Genomic DNA, 21,036 nt, shown 5'->3' with positions numbered 1-21,036 from the left:
AAGCAGTATTCCAATTCAGAAAACCTAAATACTGAATTCATATATTCAGAAGAGAAAATGCAATTTTGATTAATGAAATAAAGATTTTCTGTAGGAAACCATAAATGTGAAAAATAATTCTAATTCTTATTGGAGAATCACCATCCATTTCTCTTATCGCTATTATGAAACTCAGCCACCATATAAACTGAGAGCAAGAGGCAATTCTTGCTTCAAAGACCTACCATCTAAGTAGATCTGAGAGAGCAAAAGTTGAAGTAATTTGCTGAAATTCACTCAGAAGTTCCCTGACAGAGACAGAAATAAAGATCACCCCTTAAAACCTCCCAACCTACAAAGAGGTTTAGAGCAGTGGGTGTCATTAATAGAAAACAGAAACTGCTTCCACAGTACGGAAGCAAAAGAAAGCTTAACTTGGTGGAGCCCATCAATCTCTTGGCAAAGGCATGTGAAAATTTTTGCAATAGGAGGGGTGTGCTGGAAGGTAGGTTCAGATTTTGCAATGAGAAATGATCAAGCACTGGGATTTGCAGCTATAAAAGCCATGGAAAACAAAGAAGGAGGGGAGCCCTCAACATCAGGACTCAAATATTGTATGTGCTTGGATGTTGTTAGGTGTGGAATCTGTGTGCTGGTAGCAGAATAAAGGAGAATGATTTGTCAGAATTTGAACTGAAAGAAGAAGACACAAGTTGGGTTGTTCTGAATGAAAACCTGTGAGAAGAATCTGATAGGTTATAAGGACAACATAAGGTACCTCAGAGAATAAATACAAGTTTCACATGTGAAAAAATGAATGTCAATGAAAAACATGAGCTATCCAGATCCAGAGATAAAGAAGCAAGGTAAGTATCATTTCCTATCTAAACACCCATGTCTTTCTAAAATTTTGTATTTCTGAGTAAATTGTTCCAGAGTAAATAATAAAATGTAGCAGAAAAGATGTTTGGCACAAAAAAAATTTACCAAACCATATCTGAAATGCATGTGAAAGTAATCCTTAATCTTACATTAAATCTAAGCAAAAATTGCAAATTCCCATGTGTTATAACAAAGTCCTTGGTGTTGGATCCCAATGACAAGGTACAGTCATTTTAAGACATTGTATACATTTTAAAAATCTCTTCTCCTGCAGGAAGGCGATTAAACAACAAACAAACAAACAAACCCCACCAAAACACCACAAGATTTTTTTAATAACTGAAGAACCTTAGGAAAAGACAGGATGTTACATGAACAATCTCTGAAAGAATAGAAGATCTCTCCCTGATGTATTTTATGCTTCACTTCAAGTACTTTGAATTAATGAGATGAGCAACTCCTAAAAGAACCTGACCCAGCATACTACAGCAATTCAATAATCCAGTAGTCAAGTATCTACAAAATAATACTGTTTCTTTAGTTCACTGATCTTTAAATCTTTTCAGATTCTGTGCTATATCTTTTTAATATCTCAGTACTTTTTTTGATCTCAGTTTAAAATAGCTAACAGAAAAAAAGAAAAAAAAGAAAAAAGAAAAAGAGACATATTTTCTTCAAGTACCTCTGTGTTGTTACTCCATAGATATTGGTGGATTTTTCTTATGCATTTTACACTAGTATTTTTTAAGTATTAGGCAAATATATAGATTCATATAAGTAATGTGAGAGATTTATACCACAAAACTCCTGTGCCTATGTTTTGTTTCAGTAACACACTTCTGTTGTATTCACTGTAGAATTTACTCTGTGAGCTAGTGTTGTCAGTGCTAGCAAAAGCATCACAAAATCATTCAGACATGTAATTTCTGATCTCAGAAGAGAACACGAGAATTACTGTTGAAATAAGGAAGAGGCTTTTGGAATATAGCAATCTTTTCAAAATGAAGCCATTTACAAAAAAACAGGAACATCTTTGCCAAACCACTGACCCTGCATTTCATACAGCCAGCAACTTCCCAGTGACCTCTTTATCAGCCAAAAACGGAATAGAATTTTCTTTCAGGTAATAGTATTTACATTAGCCAAATTCATGTATTTTGAAAAATTTAAAATAGATGCAGTACAAGCAAACCAGTTATTACATTAAAATATTTAAAAGTACTTTGCCTTAATGCACATACCATGCATGCATTTAATCCTCTGTATGTGACAGTAATAAAATAAGTAGCAGTCTTTAGAAATCATTACTTCTTAAATAGCTAAATGAACTGACACTGAACTACAAAACAATGAAAAAAAATGCTCCCCAAAAAGATCTGTTACAATACATTTTTACATTGGCTTGCTTAAATGATTTTATTTACTCAGCAGGCAAAAAATAGAAATTATATTGAATGAATATATAAGGCAGGTCGAAATGATCTGTATTATGTTGTATCTCTGAATCTGTCAATATATAGTAACCTCTCCTGCAGAACAGCTTCAGCTCCTTTAAGCATCCTTAACAGAATGTACGCTTTTAAATTTTAAATCATTAGCAATGCAATAGCCCCCCCAATCCAGTCTTGACCTCTGACAGGCACTGATATCTTTTCTCCCTCCCACACCCTGTTTTATCAGACACTATTTTGTTTAAATTGGCTACTAAATAGCATAGCACTGTACCTTTAAATACAAATCAAACAATATTCATATTCCCACGGTGCAGCTAGTTTCCCTTATGCATTCAATCGCCTGTAGATTAAAAGCTCAGAATCTGAAAAGGGATTCTGTTCTGCAGACCAAAGTTCTCTGTAGGAGATGAGGGAGAGGGTCAGTCCCGGAGTCACACACACAACAGGCAGAAAACACACTTGTGATCCTCAGCTTTGGATGGCATCAGAAAGGGGAATTAAAAGCAGAAACACATGGCACACTGAGAACTGGTATCACTTATGGCTTCTAACCAAAGCAGCAATTAAACACCTTTCATCATTCCCCCAAATGCCTGTTTTTTGTAAGAACCGAGAGAGAGACACATACACAAAGGCAAATCCCCTCTGAGACGCAATGAAAACTTAATAACCTACCATTTTCTTTGCACTCTTCTGGAGGTTTAGCCTTTTTCGCAAGTCGTGGATCCAGCCATGATGTTGTCTTTGTGTTATGGCTGAAAAGAAAAGAGATCACTCTGAGCAGACACATACTGAAAGGAATCAAGTTTATTCCTTAAGAAAAAAGGGTTAGTCCAACAAAATTGCAATCGATACACTTAATTTGCTTACTGCTTCTAAGTAGCCCTGAAGGAGGTGTAAGAGTAATTGTGCAAGGCAGCTGTAAATTTGGCAACCTCAGCTCCCTGTCCTCAAAGCAGCTATTTTTATTAAAATCAACTAGAATGTTGCCAAGTTAACCTCATTGAAAATGCAGAACTCATCCAGAGCAAAAGGAATTTATTACAAATACAGTGTTCTCCCGTTGAACGAGTGCAGGCGACAGGAATCTGTAGCATTCTCACAGTTTTCAGATAGAATTATTTTCATCTTAAACCTGTCCTTTTTATAAATACAGGTTTGTTATTTCTCTCCAGCAGCAGTGGCATGGCATAGCAAAAGTGATGCAAATTACAGCATGCTCCTGCAAAGTCTACATTTCCGGACAGAGTGATTAATGATACTTTGTTTAACAAACCTTTATCCCTCCATATATAATCCTTCTATCGAGATAAAATAGATATGCACAAGCTGGCTGAATCATGTGGTTCCTTTCTATACTCAGAATAGATCTTTGAGGAATCAGCCACGAAATAATGCTGAACTGATACAAACTGTTTTCTGGGAGAATATTTTGCCAAAGGAATTGATATTTAGCACAGCTAATGAGACTTAAAACCAGATCCTTTCAATGTATACCTTTCCTATAAGCATTTCAGTTTAGAGCTAAATTCTTTAAATATGTTAAGAAAGGAAGGCTATAAAACAGATAGGGATGTGATAATTACTCCTTTTTTTTTTGAGATGCCTTTCCTACAATACTATCATTCAGGGTCACTTCTAACCCATGTTTCATTTATATGATATATCCTAAGAGGATGCTTGTTTCATACAATTTATATAGTAGTGAATTATTCAGTTTATTATTAATTTGTTGTGTCATTTTTAAGTGTACTCAGACCTTTTATAAACATTATTATAAAGTGTATAAGAAGTAGGGACCTGGCCAAAAATGAATTAGAATGCCAAGGTCAATTGGTGAGTTACTGATTAACTGATACAGTCCACGTAGTTCAGACACACTGGTATCCCTGGGGAAAAATAAATGAATAGAGCCAATTGCTTCTCCTACTTGGACTCCCTGTTTAGTCCATGACAGGTAACTGCCTTGATTTCTCCCTCTGTCTAAAACCTACTACCTACTCCTCAGCAGTGTTACAATGGTAAAACTTCCTCTACATTTTAAATGGGGAGGAGGAGGAGGAAGGTAGATAAGAGTTATGTATGGATAAGGAAGGAGACAACTCAGATGAAAGTCGAGGCATTCAAATTCCTAATTTAAGCATGCCCTAATCTAGAACATAATTCATGACAGGTGAAGAGAATAAACAATACCTTCCCCTACTTTGACAACAAGGCTATATTTGCAGAGGATGAAGAATCACAGAATCACACATAATGTTAGGGTTTGGAAGGGACCTCAAAAGATCACTGAGTCCAACCCCGCTGCCAGCACAGGACCACCTTGTCTAGGTCACACAGGAATGCAGGTTCTGAATGTCTCCAGAGAAGGAGACTCCACAACCTCACTGGGCAGCCTGTTCCCTGAACCCGTTCCCTGAACCTCTCCCAACCCAGGATGCCATTGGCCTTCTTGGCCACGAGGGCACATTGTTGGCTGATGGTCATCCTTCTGTCCACCAGGACCCCTAGCTCCATTTCCTCTATGCTGCTCTCTAAGCCAAAGGTAAGGTAAATTTGAAATTATTCCAGCAGCCCATGCTTGATTGCAAATATAACGAAGAGGCTTTCTCTGAAGCTCTGGCTGCATGTGGTTTCCTGTAGAGTGTATTTTTATACTACTGCCTAACTGCAGCATGTGCAGAAAAACTTGAGCTAGCTATAATATGACTGGGGAGATACAGGTAACCATGTCACTGTGAGAGCAGAGAGCTCAGCATGGGCTCATCACCCCAGCACCTGCTTAGCTACTTGAGTGCAAGGAGCAGCACACACTGAGCACACATTACCATGGCCCCTTTTTTAGCAGAGCCAAAGCACAGGGTGAGCTTGGACATACCTGTGGAAGCTGCAGTGACATCTCTGGAGTGGAGGCATGGCTGCACAACAGCCACTCTCTCCCAGCAATTGCTTCAGAATGATTTAGGGACCCCCACTGGTTGCAGAGACTAAGTTGGATTCATAGATAGTGTCCTATGGCTTTAGATGTGTAATGTATATATGATTACTATTAGTAATATTTGCTGTGGTATAAAGTGGAAAAAGCATTTTGCAAAGAAAATTAAAATCATCAAATCCTTTTTTTAAAGGTGGGAACAGGGAGTCACAATCATCAAGTGACTGTCCATAGCCACCAAACAAGACAGTGGCAGAACCAGTACTAGAACCTAACTCTGATGCAAGTCAGCTCGTTGCTGTTTTCCTTGCAATGTCACTCAACATCAGAACAAACCCATTCACCAGCTATGAAAATACATAACATTTCTAGAATACATCTGAGAAATGAGTGTTCAGGCATCTGTAAACACAGGTGCCATGCTGAAAATAAGCCTGATTCAGCAGAATTACAGCCTCCAAGGCTTTGGTTGAAACTGAGAACAACAACAAGCAAACAGTTAGTCCCCTTCGGCATGAATGTAGCTTCCATAAACCTAGAAGCACTCATGTCTTCAAGTTTTGTGTACTGTGGCCATTCTAAACAAAACCATAACCAAGTTAAAAATTCAACAGCTTTTCCAAGAGAAGAGTGATCCTTCAGTCTGCAGTGAAATTTCAGAGGATGAAGATGGTATCTCATTTAGATCAGCTCTTACAGTTCTCAAAGTCTCTCTCAAACCATTCAGCTACTTAGTCAAAGTAAAACATCTACAAGAACAAACAACTGAAGGAGCAAAGCACCTTTTGAAAATCATCCCTCTTCTCCTTAGCCATGTCTGTTTCTGCTCCCTTGCTTTGCCTCTCGTCTTTATTATCTGTCTCTTGCAATGGGACTGAAGTGCTTCTAGACAGGTGCTTCAGTGGGTAAAAAATATTTTCCTTCTCTGAAAACAAACTCTGCTTGAAAGAAGGTAAAATCAACCCCACCTGTCTTCCATAATCTCTATAGCACCATCAGTGCTCTCTTTAGTGCTACATAGTGCTGGTTGCTTCCATCATCTTAGCAACCAGGTACACAACACACAAACACTCCTGCAATGGAGACAGACATGTTGTGCTGCTCACAGTGTAAGGGGGAAATAAGTAGCTCTGAAGAACAGAGTAGTGGGTTTTATACATATCTACTTCTGTCCTACTAAGGTTTATTTGACAGAGTACTCTCCCAATCTCCCTTGTGTCAGCTTTTAAGTTGTGGGTTCTGGAGAGATGCTGCTCTTGCCACAGCAGGTGCCATGCTAGCACAATCCAGTCCTGTTCAGAGTAAGCCCCTGTCACCTGTCTTCCACCAAGGACTACAACTAGTCAACTGTAGAAACAAAAGAGAGGCAGATTCTTCCCCACCCAGTAGGACATTTTGGGAATGAGGGGAAGAACAAAAGCATGATACTGACAGCTTGATGAATGCCTCAGCTCAGGCTGCAGGGCCATCTCAGTGTGTCCCAGCCCTCTTCAGCTTTGCAATGCTGTAAAAGCTACAGGGAAAAAATATTTCTCTCCTAAAAAGTTTTAGTATAATTTAAAAGAAGCCTTGATAGGAAAGCTTTAACTATGAGAAAGAAGACAGGTGGAACAGTAAAACGGCCAAATTAACACCACTGGCAAAAGTAACATTGACACATACCTGCTACATGAGCTGTGCCCATTAATGCTTCTTAAGCACTAAAAAACTTTTGAAATGTACACTGTATAACCTGCCTGCCTTACCACTAGGTCTAATCATGTGTGTCCATTTGTGAAGTCTTATAGACAGAGCAGAAGGAAATAGGGCTGGGAATTACAGATCAGCTATGAATAAATTGCAGATGAATAGCAGAGGCAGTTGTGGAATAAGTGCACAAACAGTCAGTCAGAGCAGTTGTCACTGCAACAAAAGCATCCTGTTAGAAATACAGCTGGGGCTCCACCAGCATTTTCCACAGGCTACAGTTTCATTACTCAGCAATAAGCATACCTCACCGTTAAAAGGGAGGTCTAGAAAGTCCATCTTTACACAATTTCAATGACCTTTATTCCTAGCTATGATGACTGAACTAGGAGATAAGTGCTGGCAAATCAGCCATGCATGTTCTAGAACCTGTCTTAAAATCAAGAGCAAGTTCCTAATTTTGGAAAATTTTAAAGCAGCCAGAAAAGGATCCCTTTGGTTTGGCTTCAAGCAGGTGTAGCATGAGAATAGCATAATATTTTTAAATCTGTCCAGATTTGTTACTTGCTCTACAAAAAGTGCTCGTAAGCCTGAAGTGTATTGCAAATGTAAAAAGTAATTAAAAAAAAAGTCACTGAGTAAAGCAGCGGAGCTTAATATTGTAGACAAAAGTCAATAGCATTATTATTGCTGATCTAACTTAAGTTCCTCCTCTTTACCAAATATTTGCAGCCAGCACAAATGGTTTCTTATAAATAAATCAGTCAACAGGTACAAATTATAGACAATTTCAAACTTATGTGAAAAATCCAAACAACTTCAGACAATTTAAACAAAGTAAACAAAGTAAAAACAAACCTCAAAATACCTTCCCAAAGTCTTGACTAAACTTCTCCAGCTTTCCTTTGCTTTAAAGACTTCACAGAGACTGTTTATTCCCCTGTTCACAGTTATCACCACTAGAACCAGGTACCTGGACCAAATCTCACTGGACACTCATCCTAACATTTAGGAAGTAAAAAACATCAGGACTGTAGCTTCCCTATTTAATAAGGCATTATCTTTTTATTATAATTATTTATTAGTGTATTACTGTAATTAAGAGTTTCATATAATAGATCTGTGTTAGAAATCTGTCAGTTCAAAGTACGTTGACAGATTAAGTTTCTTGTATTACCAAAGGTTTCAGACAGTCTCTTGAAGCATTTTTGAAGGAAATATAGAAAGTAGTTACTGACAGCAATAGCCTTAATGCCTTCTGAGAAAAACCTGCAAACCTATTCTAAATTGTGACTTTTGCACAATTATTGTGAAAGGCATTTCAAAATATGTAATTACCAATGTGCTGCTTCAGTGTATTTGGGGAGAGCACAGATGGGCTTGCCTGGGTTTTTGTTGTGAATACATTACATTCAAGATGGTCCTCAATATAGCATCTTTAGCAAAGGGGAGTATATGAGATAGGTAAAACCAAAGTGTATTGCAGGCCACCAGACTTTTAAAAAGCTTACTGCTCCCTCCTTTCTTCATATCTAAGATCTGCAGATCTGTAGAGATTTCAGGTAGCACAATAATGATTTTCAAGTAATTTATTTGTAGGCAGATGGTGACAGGAAAACATAGCATTAAAATGGCAGCTTTTCAGTTCATCCTTTGTGGGGTGCTACCCAAACTTCTTACACACATGTAGGCACAGATACAAAAGGGAGTCATCCTCTGGCTATGGCTTGAACGGCAGTAGCTATGACTGCTGGTTGTGTTGCATTCCATGCTGTTAAAATGCATGGAGTACATGGTCCTTAAAGATATCAGTTTGGGGGCACCTATACTGTAAATCCCAGAGCGTGTTGGGCTGTAGATAAGCCCATATGTACTCAGCCCCAACACAGGGTGCTGCCTCTGGTCATTTGCAGGAGCAGAAGATTTTGGGGGCAACATATACATGTGTGAAGTCCCCTGCAGTAACTTCTGCTCTTTAAGTCACTCTCTTTGACTCAGTCACTTCTGACAAAGAACAGGCTTCATCTCGTGTGACTTCAGCCATTACACAGCTAATTGTCTGGGTATTCCTTGCTGTTCAAGGGAGAGGCATCTATACAGAGTAATTTATCTTTCTGATCTTCCAGTGGGACTGGAAACCTAACTATGTGTTCCTAGTCACATACAGGGTCTCTCAAATGGTCTCTGACTGCCACTCCAGAAGGGCACTGGTCTTGACAGGTTCTGTGTCACATCTGCCAGGCTCATGGAAATGTCTTGGACTATTAGTGTGCCTCTACAGGAGTGCTTAGGGTCTAATCAGGAGTTCACCTCTCTATCCTCATTCACACACTGAGCATTCTCCCACCTTGTAAGCTTCTTTCTCTTGAATCTAAACCAAATGATACACAGAATGAGCTCACCTGAGGCACTAAAAGCCATTCCCAGGCATGGAGCACATGGCACATGAAAAGACACAGTAAATGTGTATGCTGGGTCAGCAGCACCAAGTGTTTCACTGCAGTCTGCTGATATTGCTCATTTAGATATGGACTGTGTGGATCAGAAGAAATTCAGACTGTTTTCAACTCAAATCTAGTTTCACAGACTGAGTTCAGGGATCCAGGGATTGGAGACAATTAAGTGCATTACAGATAAACTTCTTTTTTTTTTTTTTTTTTCACCTAAAAGAAAACCAATTTGTGTACTCTCAAACATGAGCCAAATCTCAGTGTGTGGAGAAAACTAGAATATTTGCTCCAGGAGTGTACTCCTGACACATATTACCTACTACTGTAGATGTACTCCTGGATATCCAGGGGCATCTTTACTTGTAGAAGCACTTAGATTTAGGCAAGTTAATTCTGCCCTTATCTTTGGACAGGATGAATCAGCCTCTAGAGAAAATTATCTCTCTCCATTGACCACAGAAGGAGTCTTGGCAACAGGTTTATGCTACATACCTAATGCTCTATGGCATGCTAGGTGAGCTGAATCTTCTAGTTCAATAAATACAAAGGGGAAGAATTATAATACCACTATAAACATTGGGGGAGAGGTGTTGGAAGAGGAACTCTGCAGAGCAGCATAGACCTTTGGGGGAAAGACAAGAAATAAGAAAGTGAGGAAAGACAACTGGACTTGAGCTGGCAGTCTGACCTGGTTGTCAGCATAGATAAAAAGAACAAGTGATAGCAATGGACAATACATCACTAGTACAGACTGAGAATGTCTTTATAACATAAAAAGACAAGAGAAGAAAAAAAATCAACTCTGCCCAAGTTCTTTCAAGTTCTACCATCTCCCCATTCCCAATTAATTTGTCATTAGGCAAGGAAGTGGTCTCAGGAGAAAGAAAGCAAAAGAGATCTTTCCTGTTGCCTGTCCCTCTGTATGTTATGCTTAAGTCCAAAGAGCATTAAAGATCAGATCATTGTTATGCTGACCAAAACTGACAAATTCAGTACAACATATAAGCCACAAAAAGAGAGCTATGGAAGAATTATGGACATCTAGGATCATTTTCAGATTCAGTGCCCTGATTCAGAATGATGCACACAATAAAGTCATACTGATACAAGCTGGCTTGCTTCCCAAAGAATAATCCCATCATAACTGAATATTAAAACAACATGTGAAAAAAAAAAGCCTTCATCTTAATCACTACTTAATTAAGTTAGCAGAAATAACAATACAATCAAAACATTCTGAGTTTCAACATTATGCAATGATTACATAATATACTTGCAAAGGTGCCAGGCTATCTTATAAAGGGTCAGGGAATTACTGCAAGATACTGAAGTAAACTTGAGCAAGTAGAAGGGTGTACTTCTACCTCAGGACTTCTAGTATCTTCTAGTATAAAAGATATAGTTATCAAACGTAACCATGTAGCTAGACTTAATTATCCTTTCTGATGGAGCAATCAGGAACAGCGTAATATATCTTGATTCTTTAGGTAAGCAACATCTTGAGATAAAAATGTTATTCCTGAATTCAAAAGACTATCCCACCTTAAAAACTACTTAGAAAAAATACTAATGCCACTGAAGCCAGTAACAATACTCTTAGAAACAAAGTAGGTCAGGATTTTACTTTTCCAATTTGTGGTTGCACTTCTTTCCAAGTAACACCTGAAAGAGCAACAGATGTATTCAAAAGTGTAATAGCTGTTTTTTACTGTGAAGAGGAGAGTCCTTGGCAGAGGTCTCTTTTATAGCTGTTTTGTAGTCATTTATACTACTCCCATAAAAAACAAAACAAAACAAAAAACCCAAACACCCCCCAAAAATCAGCCAGCTTTAACATCTAGAAAAGATATTGCAACAGGTCCAAGAAGCTGCACTGACTATGCTGCTCAGAGAAGTAGATGTTTAAGTAGGAAGAGACTAATGTCTGTGAAACATACTAGAAAGTGCTTTGTTGAACCTCATGTGGCCAAATTTTCCTAAAAAAATCCATAAGTGAAAGAAGATGATCTTTTAAAGATGTATTACACAGGTCTGAATTTATTCTAGACTCTTCTCCACTAACAAAACCATTATGAATGCAGTATAAGCAAAAGAAACCATATGTGCTTTTGAGCAGTACAGAGGTAAATAGCTTTTTTTATGGGCTATGTAATGTCCTTGAGACTGTTCAAGTCTTAGTTGTAGCTCAGCTTCACATACGGCAGCTCTTCATGGTTTCACCACTCACTCTCATCGCATCCTTTCCAGAGAACTCTGCTGCCTATAGGTGTATAGAATGCTGGAGGGAGAGACCAAATCAATGCTGCCTTTTGTAAATAAGTGTCATAATGTGTAAGCATGTCTACAGGAGAGTCTATAATGTCATGGAGATGGAGATTAAGGTGAGGGGTGTATTAAAGGCAGAATGCACGTGATAATAGATGCATCAAGAGTCTTGGTCCTTTTGTATTCCCTTCAACACTGCTCTGGACCAACACAGCAGACATCAGTTGCCTGGTATTCAACACAACCAATGTCTTTTGACTTTGTGAGGACAACACAAAAACTCATGTCTCTAGTATGTGGTTTTAGATTAGTTGGCAAGGTGAGGTCTGAAGTTTGTGGGAACTGCAGTGATTCCTTAGCCCCAGCAGGGTAAAAACCTAAAAATCAGTGATAGCAACAGTTTATTTAAGCACACCAAAATAGGTCACAGTCGTAAGCCTTATTTAAAGTAGGAAAGAAGGAGCAGAACTGGAGGGTTTTTTTCATGGGATTCTATTTTATATGCAGTTTTAAATATTGCTGTTTCCATTAGCATATGTTCTCAATGAAACGTAGGAGATAGACTCCTGTTTGTGTGGTTTGTGCCTCTATTTGAAAATTTGGATTCATATGTAAGGAAGGCTCAAACCAGCCCATAAATATATTTAAGTAGCTCCTCCTGAAAAACAGTGGCAAGTAGTCTGCAGTAGGAAAGGATCTCTCCTTGTTCTATCTGTGGGTGCTAATATAAGTAACCATAAGGCCATGCACCTCTGTCAAAAAAAGGGAATGAAAGGAAGAAATAGACTAAGTCATGCTCTAAAATACAAACGTTGTCTGAATCATCCAGTGAATTTCTATTTAGACCTTGAGGCAGAGGAAACTCATTCCAGTGTGCTTTACAAAATACTAACTGGGCCATTAATGATTTAACAAATAAATAATACTGTCTATAGACAGTTATCTTCTTACAAAGTCACTCTCTCACTATAAATCTGCCACCTTCCTTTTGGTGGCAGTTTTGATAAATGAGCTCACATACAAATTGTAGAGGTTAGTTTGAGGTGACTGAATCAGAATACTGTCATGAAATCTCAGACCTTCAGACATACCTGGGACAAGCTGAAACTTGAGATCACTTACTGCTTGAAGTCTTTAGGGTTTAAAGGCACAATTCACATAAGCCTCAAATAAAGCAGTAAGAGATGCTGCCTATTATGACTTTTTTTCCACCAGTTGTGATGCACATTTAAAAAATGTTTGGTTTTCATCTATTATTTAATAATCTAATACAATCTTTACTACTGTTCGGGGACATGTTGTTAGACAAATAGGTTTTTGTTGTCTTTTTATCTTTCCGTTTTTTGCGAAAGCAAATGGAGTCTCTTCATGCCATTAACCAAAGTGACTTGTAAACAAAGAGGCAATTTAACAGCATCCCCACAGCATTGCATTCCCACTTAACCCTGTGAAGCCTGTCCAATGTGAAAACTCAGACGCTCAAAAAGTTGTTCATTTGCTGGTATTCTAGTAAATAATCTGGTATTTTTACAGATGTGTAATTGCACTTTTTTACAATTACATTATTCAAAATATAAACCCAAAGGCAAGGAGCCCTTATAACAGTCTTTCTAACCAGTCTGCACCTCTGATTGATTTCTCTGCTTTACATAACGTTCATTTAGTGGAAGTGAATGATGAGCATTGTCAGAACTGCAGTGTAAACCAGAGAATTTCCATAAAGGAAGTAAGCTGGAACATCAAAGGCATTTGTGGAGTGGAATGCCTGCTCTGAGGAGTGGTGGAGCTATCTGCATTCACTTTATTTGTTACAATATAAATATTTATTTTTCACTAAATTGCCTAATGCCACTGTCATAGTCTGGTGTGTTAGTGACCTACCCATCATCCTGTCCCCTATAACATATAACAGGTTTTCATTACAAAGTGTAAAAAAAGTGTCACATAATTCATTCTGATCTCTGTCAGGGCATTTGGTATATTTTCAGAAGAATTAAATTTGAGAGTTAGGTAAGAAGAAAAACAGGGTTTGAGCTAGCCCTGAGGTTATCCTAGTTCTCTGCTTGCTTGAGCAAAGTTACTATAATGATTCTTTTTCAAGAATAAGCTTATTTTTGTCCTTTTCAGCAAAGACGTGTTTTATTAGTTAGTTTTCTATTCAGCCTTGTCTACGCTGGAAGCTATAGTTGGTCATGCCAGTGTTCATGAAAAATCACATGCATAAACTTTTATTCTTATCATTTGTTTACACTTCATGTGATGGTAATACAGTTTTATAAAAAATAATTACAAAAATATTTAAAGAAGAAGTGACACCACCAAATGTTATTTTCACCTACTTATAATCAGTTTAATGCCTAACACTCCACATTTTTTGAGTCAGTTACTTGAAGCAAATGTAAATGTTAGTGCTACCTCTGTAGAAGTGTACTGCTGAGGAAGATTTTTTTTTTTTATGTGGAACATAGGCTTGTATGAACTCACTCATTTGTTGTGTTCTTACTCTGGTATAAAGTGTATTAATGACAGCACTTGGAAAAGAAAGAACTTTCATAATAGTTTGTTCAACAAGTTGGCTAATTAGCAATAGTAGCAACATGCACAAATAGCCTACCAACAGGAAAAACATTCTAGACATAATTCTGTCTATGGTCCACTTATTTCTTTTATTATTTCTAATATCGCATGGCCTCCCTCTGCTGTTCACTAGATAGATTTTAGCCAGTCTATCTTTCTTTCCTTACATTGGCAAAAAGCTGAACCATCTCCACCTCTGCCCACGAATGGAAGAATCACTGATTGTGCTGCTCTCCCCTAAACAACAGAAAAACCTTGCTTTCAGCAGAAGAAGCAACAGCTTTAATTGCTGCCATCAAAGTGCTAAGCAATTCATTTATCTTTCTTAATAAACAGCATGTTCCAATATAGGTCAGTAATTCAGGGATTGCCACCAGCTTTCAGGAGCCTTGACAGCCAGAACATTCCTGCTGTTTTAATGAGAACGAATGCAATGCTCCACTCCACCATACAAACCATCTCCCTCTCCAGTTAAATATCATATAGCTATTAAAAAGATAAGAAATAACACTCACTCAATAAAGTAGACTTCCCCTTTTTCTGTATAAGCCATTTCCCAGTTATCAGGCAGAGGGCCCAAGTCATCATTCTCTTCAGGTTTAGTCTGCTTTGTTACATCCATATCCTCCTTTGCTTCCTCAGGCTGAGTATATCCTGGTGCAGGACAAGGCTGGGTAGAAGACAGCTCACCTGAAACACCTGTACTCTTCTCTTCATGTTCACTTGATTCTACAAGAGAAGATAAATGATAGGTTTTGGATATCCAAGTTAATGGGGGAGAATTTACCGGACACAAGTCTCCAAGCAATATTCTATGAACTGCTAATCTTGAAATAAAGACAAAAAATTCTGTTGGGTTTACACAAGGGCCTTTCTGATGATGCATTTTATCCGGAACACAATAAAATAAAATACAGCAATAAAACCAAACTGAAACAAGAAACTAATAAAGAGCTAAGATAAAAGCCAAAGAGTTCTGGTTCATTCTGTCTCAGGAGTCCTTCCAGAACAGCAGTTAGCAGTGAGCAGAAGGCAGCCTCATATCTAGCAGCACTACTGTCTTGTGTCTTAACTTTTCATACTATACATCCATAAAGCAAGTACCCTGCTGTTCTACTACAGACAACAGGTCCTTTTCAATTAGTAAAGTATATACACTAATTGCTTTACCTTTATTCATTCATCAAAGAAATGAACATGACAACCATAAACCCATAAGAATATCTTTACTATATAGGAGGTGGTTGTGATTTCATTACCAACATAATCTGTGGGAGCCAAATGGTTCCCATACCCAATGTCATTGTGTCTCACTGTGTCCAAAAACACATGCAGGAACAAGTCTTCATTTCCTATGTGTTTTCAGGACTTGACTTTTCACTTTTTATTGATTTTACTTTCCATTAACTTAGAAATTAAAAATTGTGGTGTCCAACAGTACCTGTACTGCTATCAGATTCCACAGTCAAGTCCACACACTTTTAGCTAAGCAAGTGCAGTAGAACATAGTCAAACTTGTTAAAACATTTGTTGAGCACATCCATAAGAAAACCCCATAAAAATACCTCAGAAACCACATCTAAAAAGGGACCTGGTATGCAATAGCAGGAGTCTAAATGTACCTTACCCACATTATTGAACACTCACTTCCACATTTATGAGTCTACATGTTCATCTGCATGAATATCACCAAGCAGGGCTTCCACGCATGCTACTGACAGTGGAGAAAACATGATTTTTTTTGACTGCTACTAGTTCAAACAGGATGTTTCCTTAATCCTTGGAGGTGAATAACTTTGGTCAACTGGTTTACTAGGTATATGTGTCTGAGCAGTATATTATCATATGGTCTATCAAGGAATTGTTTCTTGAAAACACGTGATAGGAACCTGCTTCCCCCATGGACTACAGAAGGTCTTATCCTCAGATCTTTTTCTGTTGCATCTAAGACTGGCAGAATTAAAAAAGCAGTCAGTCCCCTACTTTTGGCCCAATGAACTGCAACGATATAAATCCATCATTTTAATACATTGACTATGATGACTGATCAGATGGTTGAAATGACCCTGCATGTTGAGTTAGATAAACTAAATGCAGTCCAGCTTAGGTTAGTTGCTCTGGTTCTAAGTAGTTAAAATGAGGGGAAATGAATCTTAGACCTTGTGAGCATAGCTTTTTATTAGTTTATGAGAAGGCTAACATGAAGCTCAGCTACAGATAGAAATCATAGGGACACCAACAATGAATATCAGAGGACAACTCAGAACAAACTGTGAACTTGGACAGCAGTATTTAATCAAAATTATAAAGATTTGGTGTAATAGAGACTAGATTGATACAATTGTAGCTTGCTGATAAAGACATGTAGAAAATGAAGGAAGTATGTACACTTTTGTATCATTAAATATGTATACACACTTGCTCTGAATAATAGTATATGGACTTTTTTGAAGTCTGTAGGTAACTATACAAAAAGGGAGGAGAAAACAGGTTTCTAAAAGAAGCCAACAATGTAATCTACAATGAAGTTCAAGAAGATGGCAATGTCTTGAAGCAAATAGCAGTGTATCCAGAGTACAGAAATATCTAGGTATTCTTATGAAACATGTAGGAGGTGGAGGACAACCTGGATGAAATTATCTTGTTTGTGATGTTAGAACAGCAAGAAAGAAGAGCAACAGAAATTAACAACAATGACCCTGGGAAAAAAAAAAAAAAAAAAGAAAAGAAAATAAAAGATTTTAATAAACTTATAGACTGAATTTGATGTTATAGCAAGCTATGGTAAGGGAAAAGTAATTGAAGACAGTTGGTACTGATCAAATAGACAATCCTAAGACTTCAAACACAAATAGTTGTACCAAAAAAAAATTAGTAATTATAATCAGAGATCTACTTGATTAAGCAATAATTTTCAATGGTCTTCTACTAAATATAGAATTGTAAAAAGGGTGAAAGATAGATTAAGGTGTTGAAGATGAACACAGAAAAACAGTGTGAACAAGTAACAGCAAAGCAGAACAGTCAGTCTAGAAAATGGGATAAAGCCAAGGAGGGTCATTAGAAGTTTAAAAAAAATTTCTGGAAGTGAATTTTTCATAACAAGAAGACCAAAAGCAGACTCATTCCGCTATGTGGGAAGGAAAGCTAATAATATATGATGCATAAAAATACTAAGGCAGTAAGAGCTCTTTTTGCTTCAGTCACTACTGCAAAAAGATTACCTGTGATTAAATGACTAACAGTTAACGTCAGCAACAGGGCTAAAGAACTTGGGGTAGAGTGGGCAGAGAACAGGTCAAGGACAACATAAATGAAGGAGTCATTCCCAATTAGCAGAGTCTGATGAAATGAAACCCAGGTTACTGAGGGAACCTATAATCCAGGCTCATGACTGGCATTTCTTTCGGACCTCATGGAGAATAGGAACTGAGAAAAACCAGATATTCCTGGTTTCAGCAAAGTATCTTTGATTTAGTTTTTTAGATAGTTTCATATTCTCAATCTGAGCACTTAAGTTCCCTTTGAAATACTTTTTCAATTAGGCCATTACATACAACTTTTTGTTAAAAAGCAGGACCCATGAAACTGTAACTTCACTTCATTATTTTTTGAATTGCAAGAAGAATGTTGGGACCAGCAATCAAACTACCTACAAAGCCCTACAAAGGTGATAAATAATTGTCAAGATGCTTCAGGAAGAAATTGTGCCAAACTAATCGTATTTCTTTTCATGACAGAGTAACAGGTGCTGTTCCTTGGGGAGAAATAGGAGATACAGGTTTCATGATCTTAAAAAAACCTACTTTTGACACTGACACATAGAGCCATTTAGAATTATGTGAACAAAAATAGGTTTTCTTGAACACAGTGAGTGAGGGTCTGTAGCTCTACAGTTATATGGAGCTCATGCTACTAAATCTTAACTCATACTTGAACTATATAGTATTAAAATTATTTTGTGTTGTTTGGAAATATGAATCTGTGTGGATAACTTAGGAAAAGGCACAAATGCAAGTTTTGCTTAGTTGCACCCCACAGCAGAGAAATATGATGCCAGGTGAGCTGAAGTCACCTCCTCCTTATCTACTACTCCTAAATTCCCCATGCCACCACACCACCTTGGCTTTCCAAAATATATATGGAAATATTAAAAAGCAGATGTTTTTAAGCAGTTTTTTGTTTGTTTGTTTGTTTAGTCTTGAGGAGAAAAGACTGATAGACAGCAGAAGCATTTTCAAATATGCAAAAGTTTTTTGGCAAAGCCAAGAGAAAATATTGTCTCCACTTCCCCTTGAGGACAGTGTAATTACTGATAAATCCTTTGGGGTTTTTGTTCTTATCTATGCAAAACAAAAGGAAGTTTTCATCTATCTCAAGTGTCACTGACAGATCTGTGCATTGCATTCATGAGGCTTTATGCAGTCTTGACCACATTTCTACTCTAGGATGGATGCTGTACAGACTAATCTGAAGTCAAGACATAGGGCCACACAGTATGTACGACTGCAGCAAAATTACTAAATTTGGAGCACAGATGCATCACAGACAATGACTCATTATTGGTCAGTTGGTTTGAGAGAGCACAGATGTGGTGGTATTTCCATGTCTTGGGATTTTACCATGGTATTTTAAATTTTGATTGACCATGATATTCTGAGCTTTTCTAAAATAGAGATTGCTATCAAAATATAGCAGAGGAAAAAAGGGAACCTAATACTCATTTAACAGCTTAAAAATAGAATTATTTTAAAGCCAATGTCATCAATTATTAATTTGTGGATTAATGAACATGTGAATATAATGTTTGTTTTGACAAAAAAACCCAAAACAACCAGAAAACAAAGAACAGGACTTTTATTAAAGCTAGTAGTATCTTAAATAGACAAATAAAGTTTTGAAATGTTACAGTAACACACTTTGCACACAAATATTGCACACAAATATTTCTCTTCAGACAATGTATGATATAAAAAAAAGACCCAAAATTTGTACCATAATGTGTGTCTGGAAATACTTTTTTCAGAGAAAAAAACATCAACTGACTTCACAGCAAGTGAAATAGCCTATTAGAGCAGCTCTCTAGCTTCAAAATGGATTAAAAGCTCCAGTTCTCAAAAGCATTTTAGCACAGCATCTCAAGAGTGAGTGTCCTGGGAACACAGAAGCCAGGAAAGCACCAGCAAGTTATTGCATACATGGAATATTAAGAACTTTGAGAACAAGATAATGTGCGTGTTAAAAATACGTACTTATCATTCAATACTCTAAGTTCATCTCTGAAGTACTCAGACACCTAGTAACAACAGTTGAAGTATTCTCTGAACAGTTCTTAGACAATATGGTGATGATTTAAAAAAAAAGTAATTGGTAGTAATGCTGTGATAGTCCCAGAATTTGAGCCTTCATTAACATTATTGCTTGCACGTCAAATTGTTTCTATTATTTAGAGTGTAACCATGCTAGAGGACCTTGTTACTTTATTCCTTTATTTTCATGCTGCAGACAATTCATGCAGAAAAGTTCAAAAATTTATTTTTTTCTTCCAAAAGGATCAACTCAGATGACCTAAGCAATATAATCAGAGAACAAATCAAGAAAATACTATTAAATATTAATTTATGGAGTGGTTTTAGTAGTCCTGTAGGCAAATTTTGCAGGTCTTTATACTCTTATACCTAAATAGCTAATTTGTTAAATACTGTGCAGGAAACAGTCCATCCATTTTAAATAACTGTTGGATAGAAGTGTAGTTTAATTCATGTTTGCTGAGTTTGGTGCATATTTTCACATTTCTTGTGAAAATATCACTCTGTAGCCTTGAAGCTGCTCCCTTTCCCACAGATCTGAAGTCATACTTGGGCTTTGGAGTTTTGCATGGAGACAATGTTCCTACTGGGGACTTAGAATAAGAAGCTGATATAGAAGGAAATCAGAGCATGTGGAAACTGTGTGAGCTGTTGTGAGTAGGTGAGAGGTTGGTGCGACACAGCTGTGTAGTGGAACAAAGCAATCAGACACCTCTGATTACCGAGAAGTGGGTGTGAGCCGGTATCAAATCCACCTGTGCCCAATTAGGGCAGGCCCCCTATTGAGCATGTGCAAGACCAGGGGGCCAATAAAAGCTGAGGCTCACACCCACAGACTAGCTCACTCCTGAGCACTGTATTACCTGGCCACCAGTGCCAGTACTGCAATGCCGAAAGCCCCGGGTTCGAGACTCCACAGAGAGCCTCACCTTGGAGGTGATGAGTGCTGGTGGCGCAATAAAGATAATACAGTGCTCGGGAGTGAGCTAGTCTGTGGGTGTGAGCCTCAGCTTTTATTGGCCCCCTGGTCTTGCACATGCTCAATAGGGGGCCTGCTCTAATTGGGCACAGGTGGATTTGATACCAGCTCACACCCACTTCTCGGTAATCAGAGGCGTCTGATTGCTTTGTTCCACTACAAAGCTGTGTTAAATAAACTGAGTTTAGAAAACACATCTACAGCAGAAATGTCAATGGCTACCAACTTTTGTATTTTGTACAACCTCATGGCTCTTGGATGCCGTGTGTGTTATTTTCCTGCCTCTGGCTGTCTTTGCTGTGCAACAATAAAACACTAAGCTCAATCTGTTGCCTGGGACTACTGCACCTTGGTGGTGATTGACAGCACTGGGACTCCAGCCTTTTGTTTCATTATCAACCTAAGGCATGGAATGATAATTCTGAAGCTCTATGTCATATCTCATCCCTTAGTTTATTTGAGCCTGCCAGAACTTTCATCCTCTGTGTGCAACTTATCATTGCTTGAGTAATGTCAGAAT

General features: G+C 37.8%; 1 protein-coding gene across 1 annotated transcript in view; it reads right to left on the bottom strand.

Moving 5' to 3' along the window:
* The window catches only part of MAGI2 (membrane associated guanylate kinase, WW and PDZ domain containing 2), a 694,450-nt gene that overhangs the window by 209,748 nt on the left and 463,666 nt on the right, over positions 1-21,036 (bottom strand). Inside the window, exons 5-6 of the mRNA XM_008493015.2 lie at positions 14,744-14,957; positions 2,991-3,070 (exon numbers count right to left, since the gene is read on the bottom strand). Of these exons, the coding sequence (XP_008491237.2) occupies positions 2,991-3,070; positions 14,744-14,957 (294 nt within the window). The remainder of the gene's footprint in view (positions 1-2,990; positions 3,071-14,743; positions 14,958-21,036) is intronic.

This window comes from Calypte anna, chromosome 1 (genome assembly GCF_003957555.1).
Source record: "Calypte anna isolate BGI_N300 chromosome 1, bCalAnn1_v1.p, whole genome shotgun sequence".
Taxonomy (NCBI): Eukaryota; Metazoa; Chordata; class Aves; order Apodiformes; family Trochilidae; genus Calypte; species Calypte anna.
This window is presented reverse-complemented; position numbering and strand designations above follow the sequence as displayed.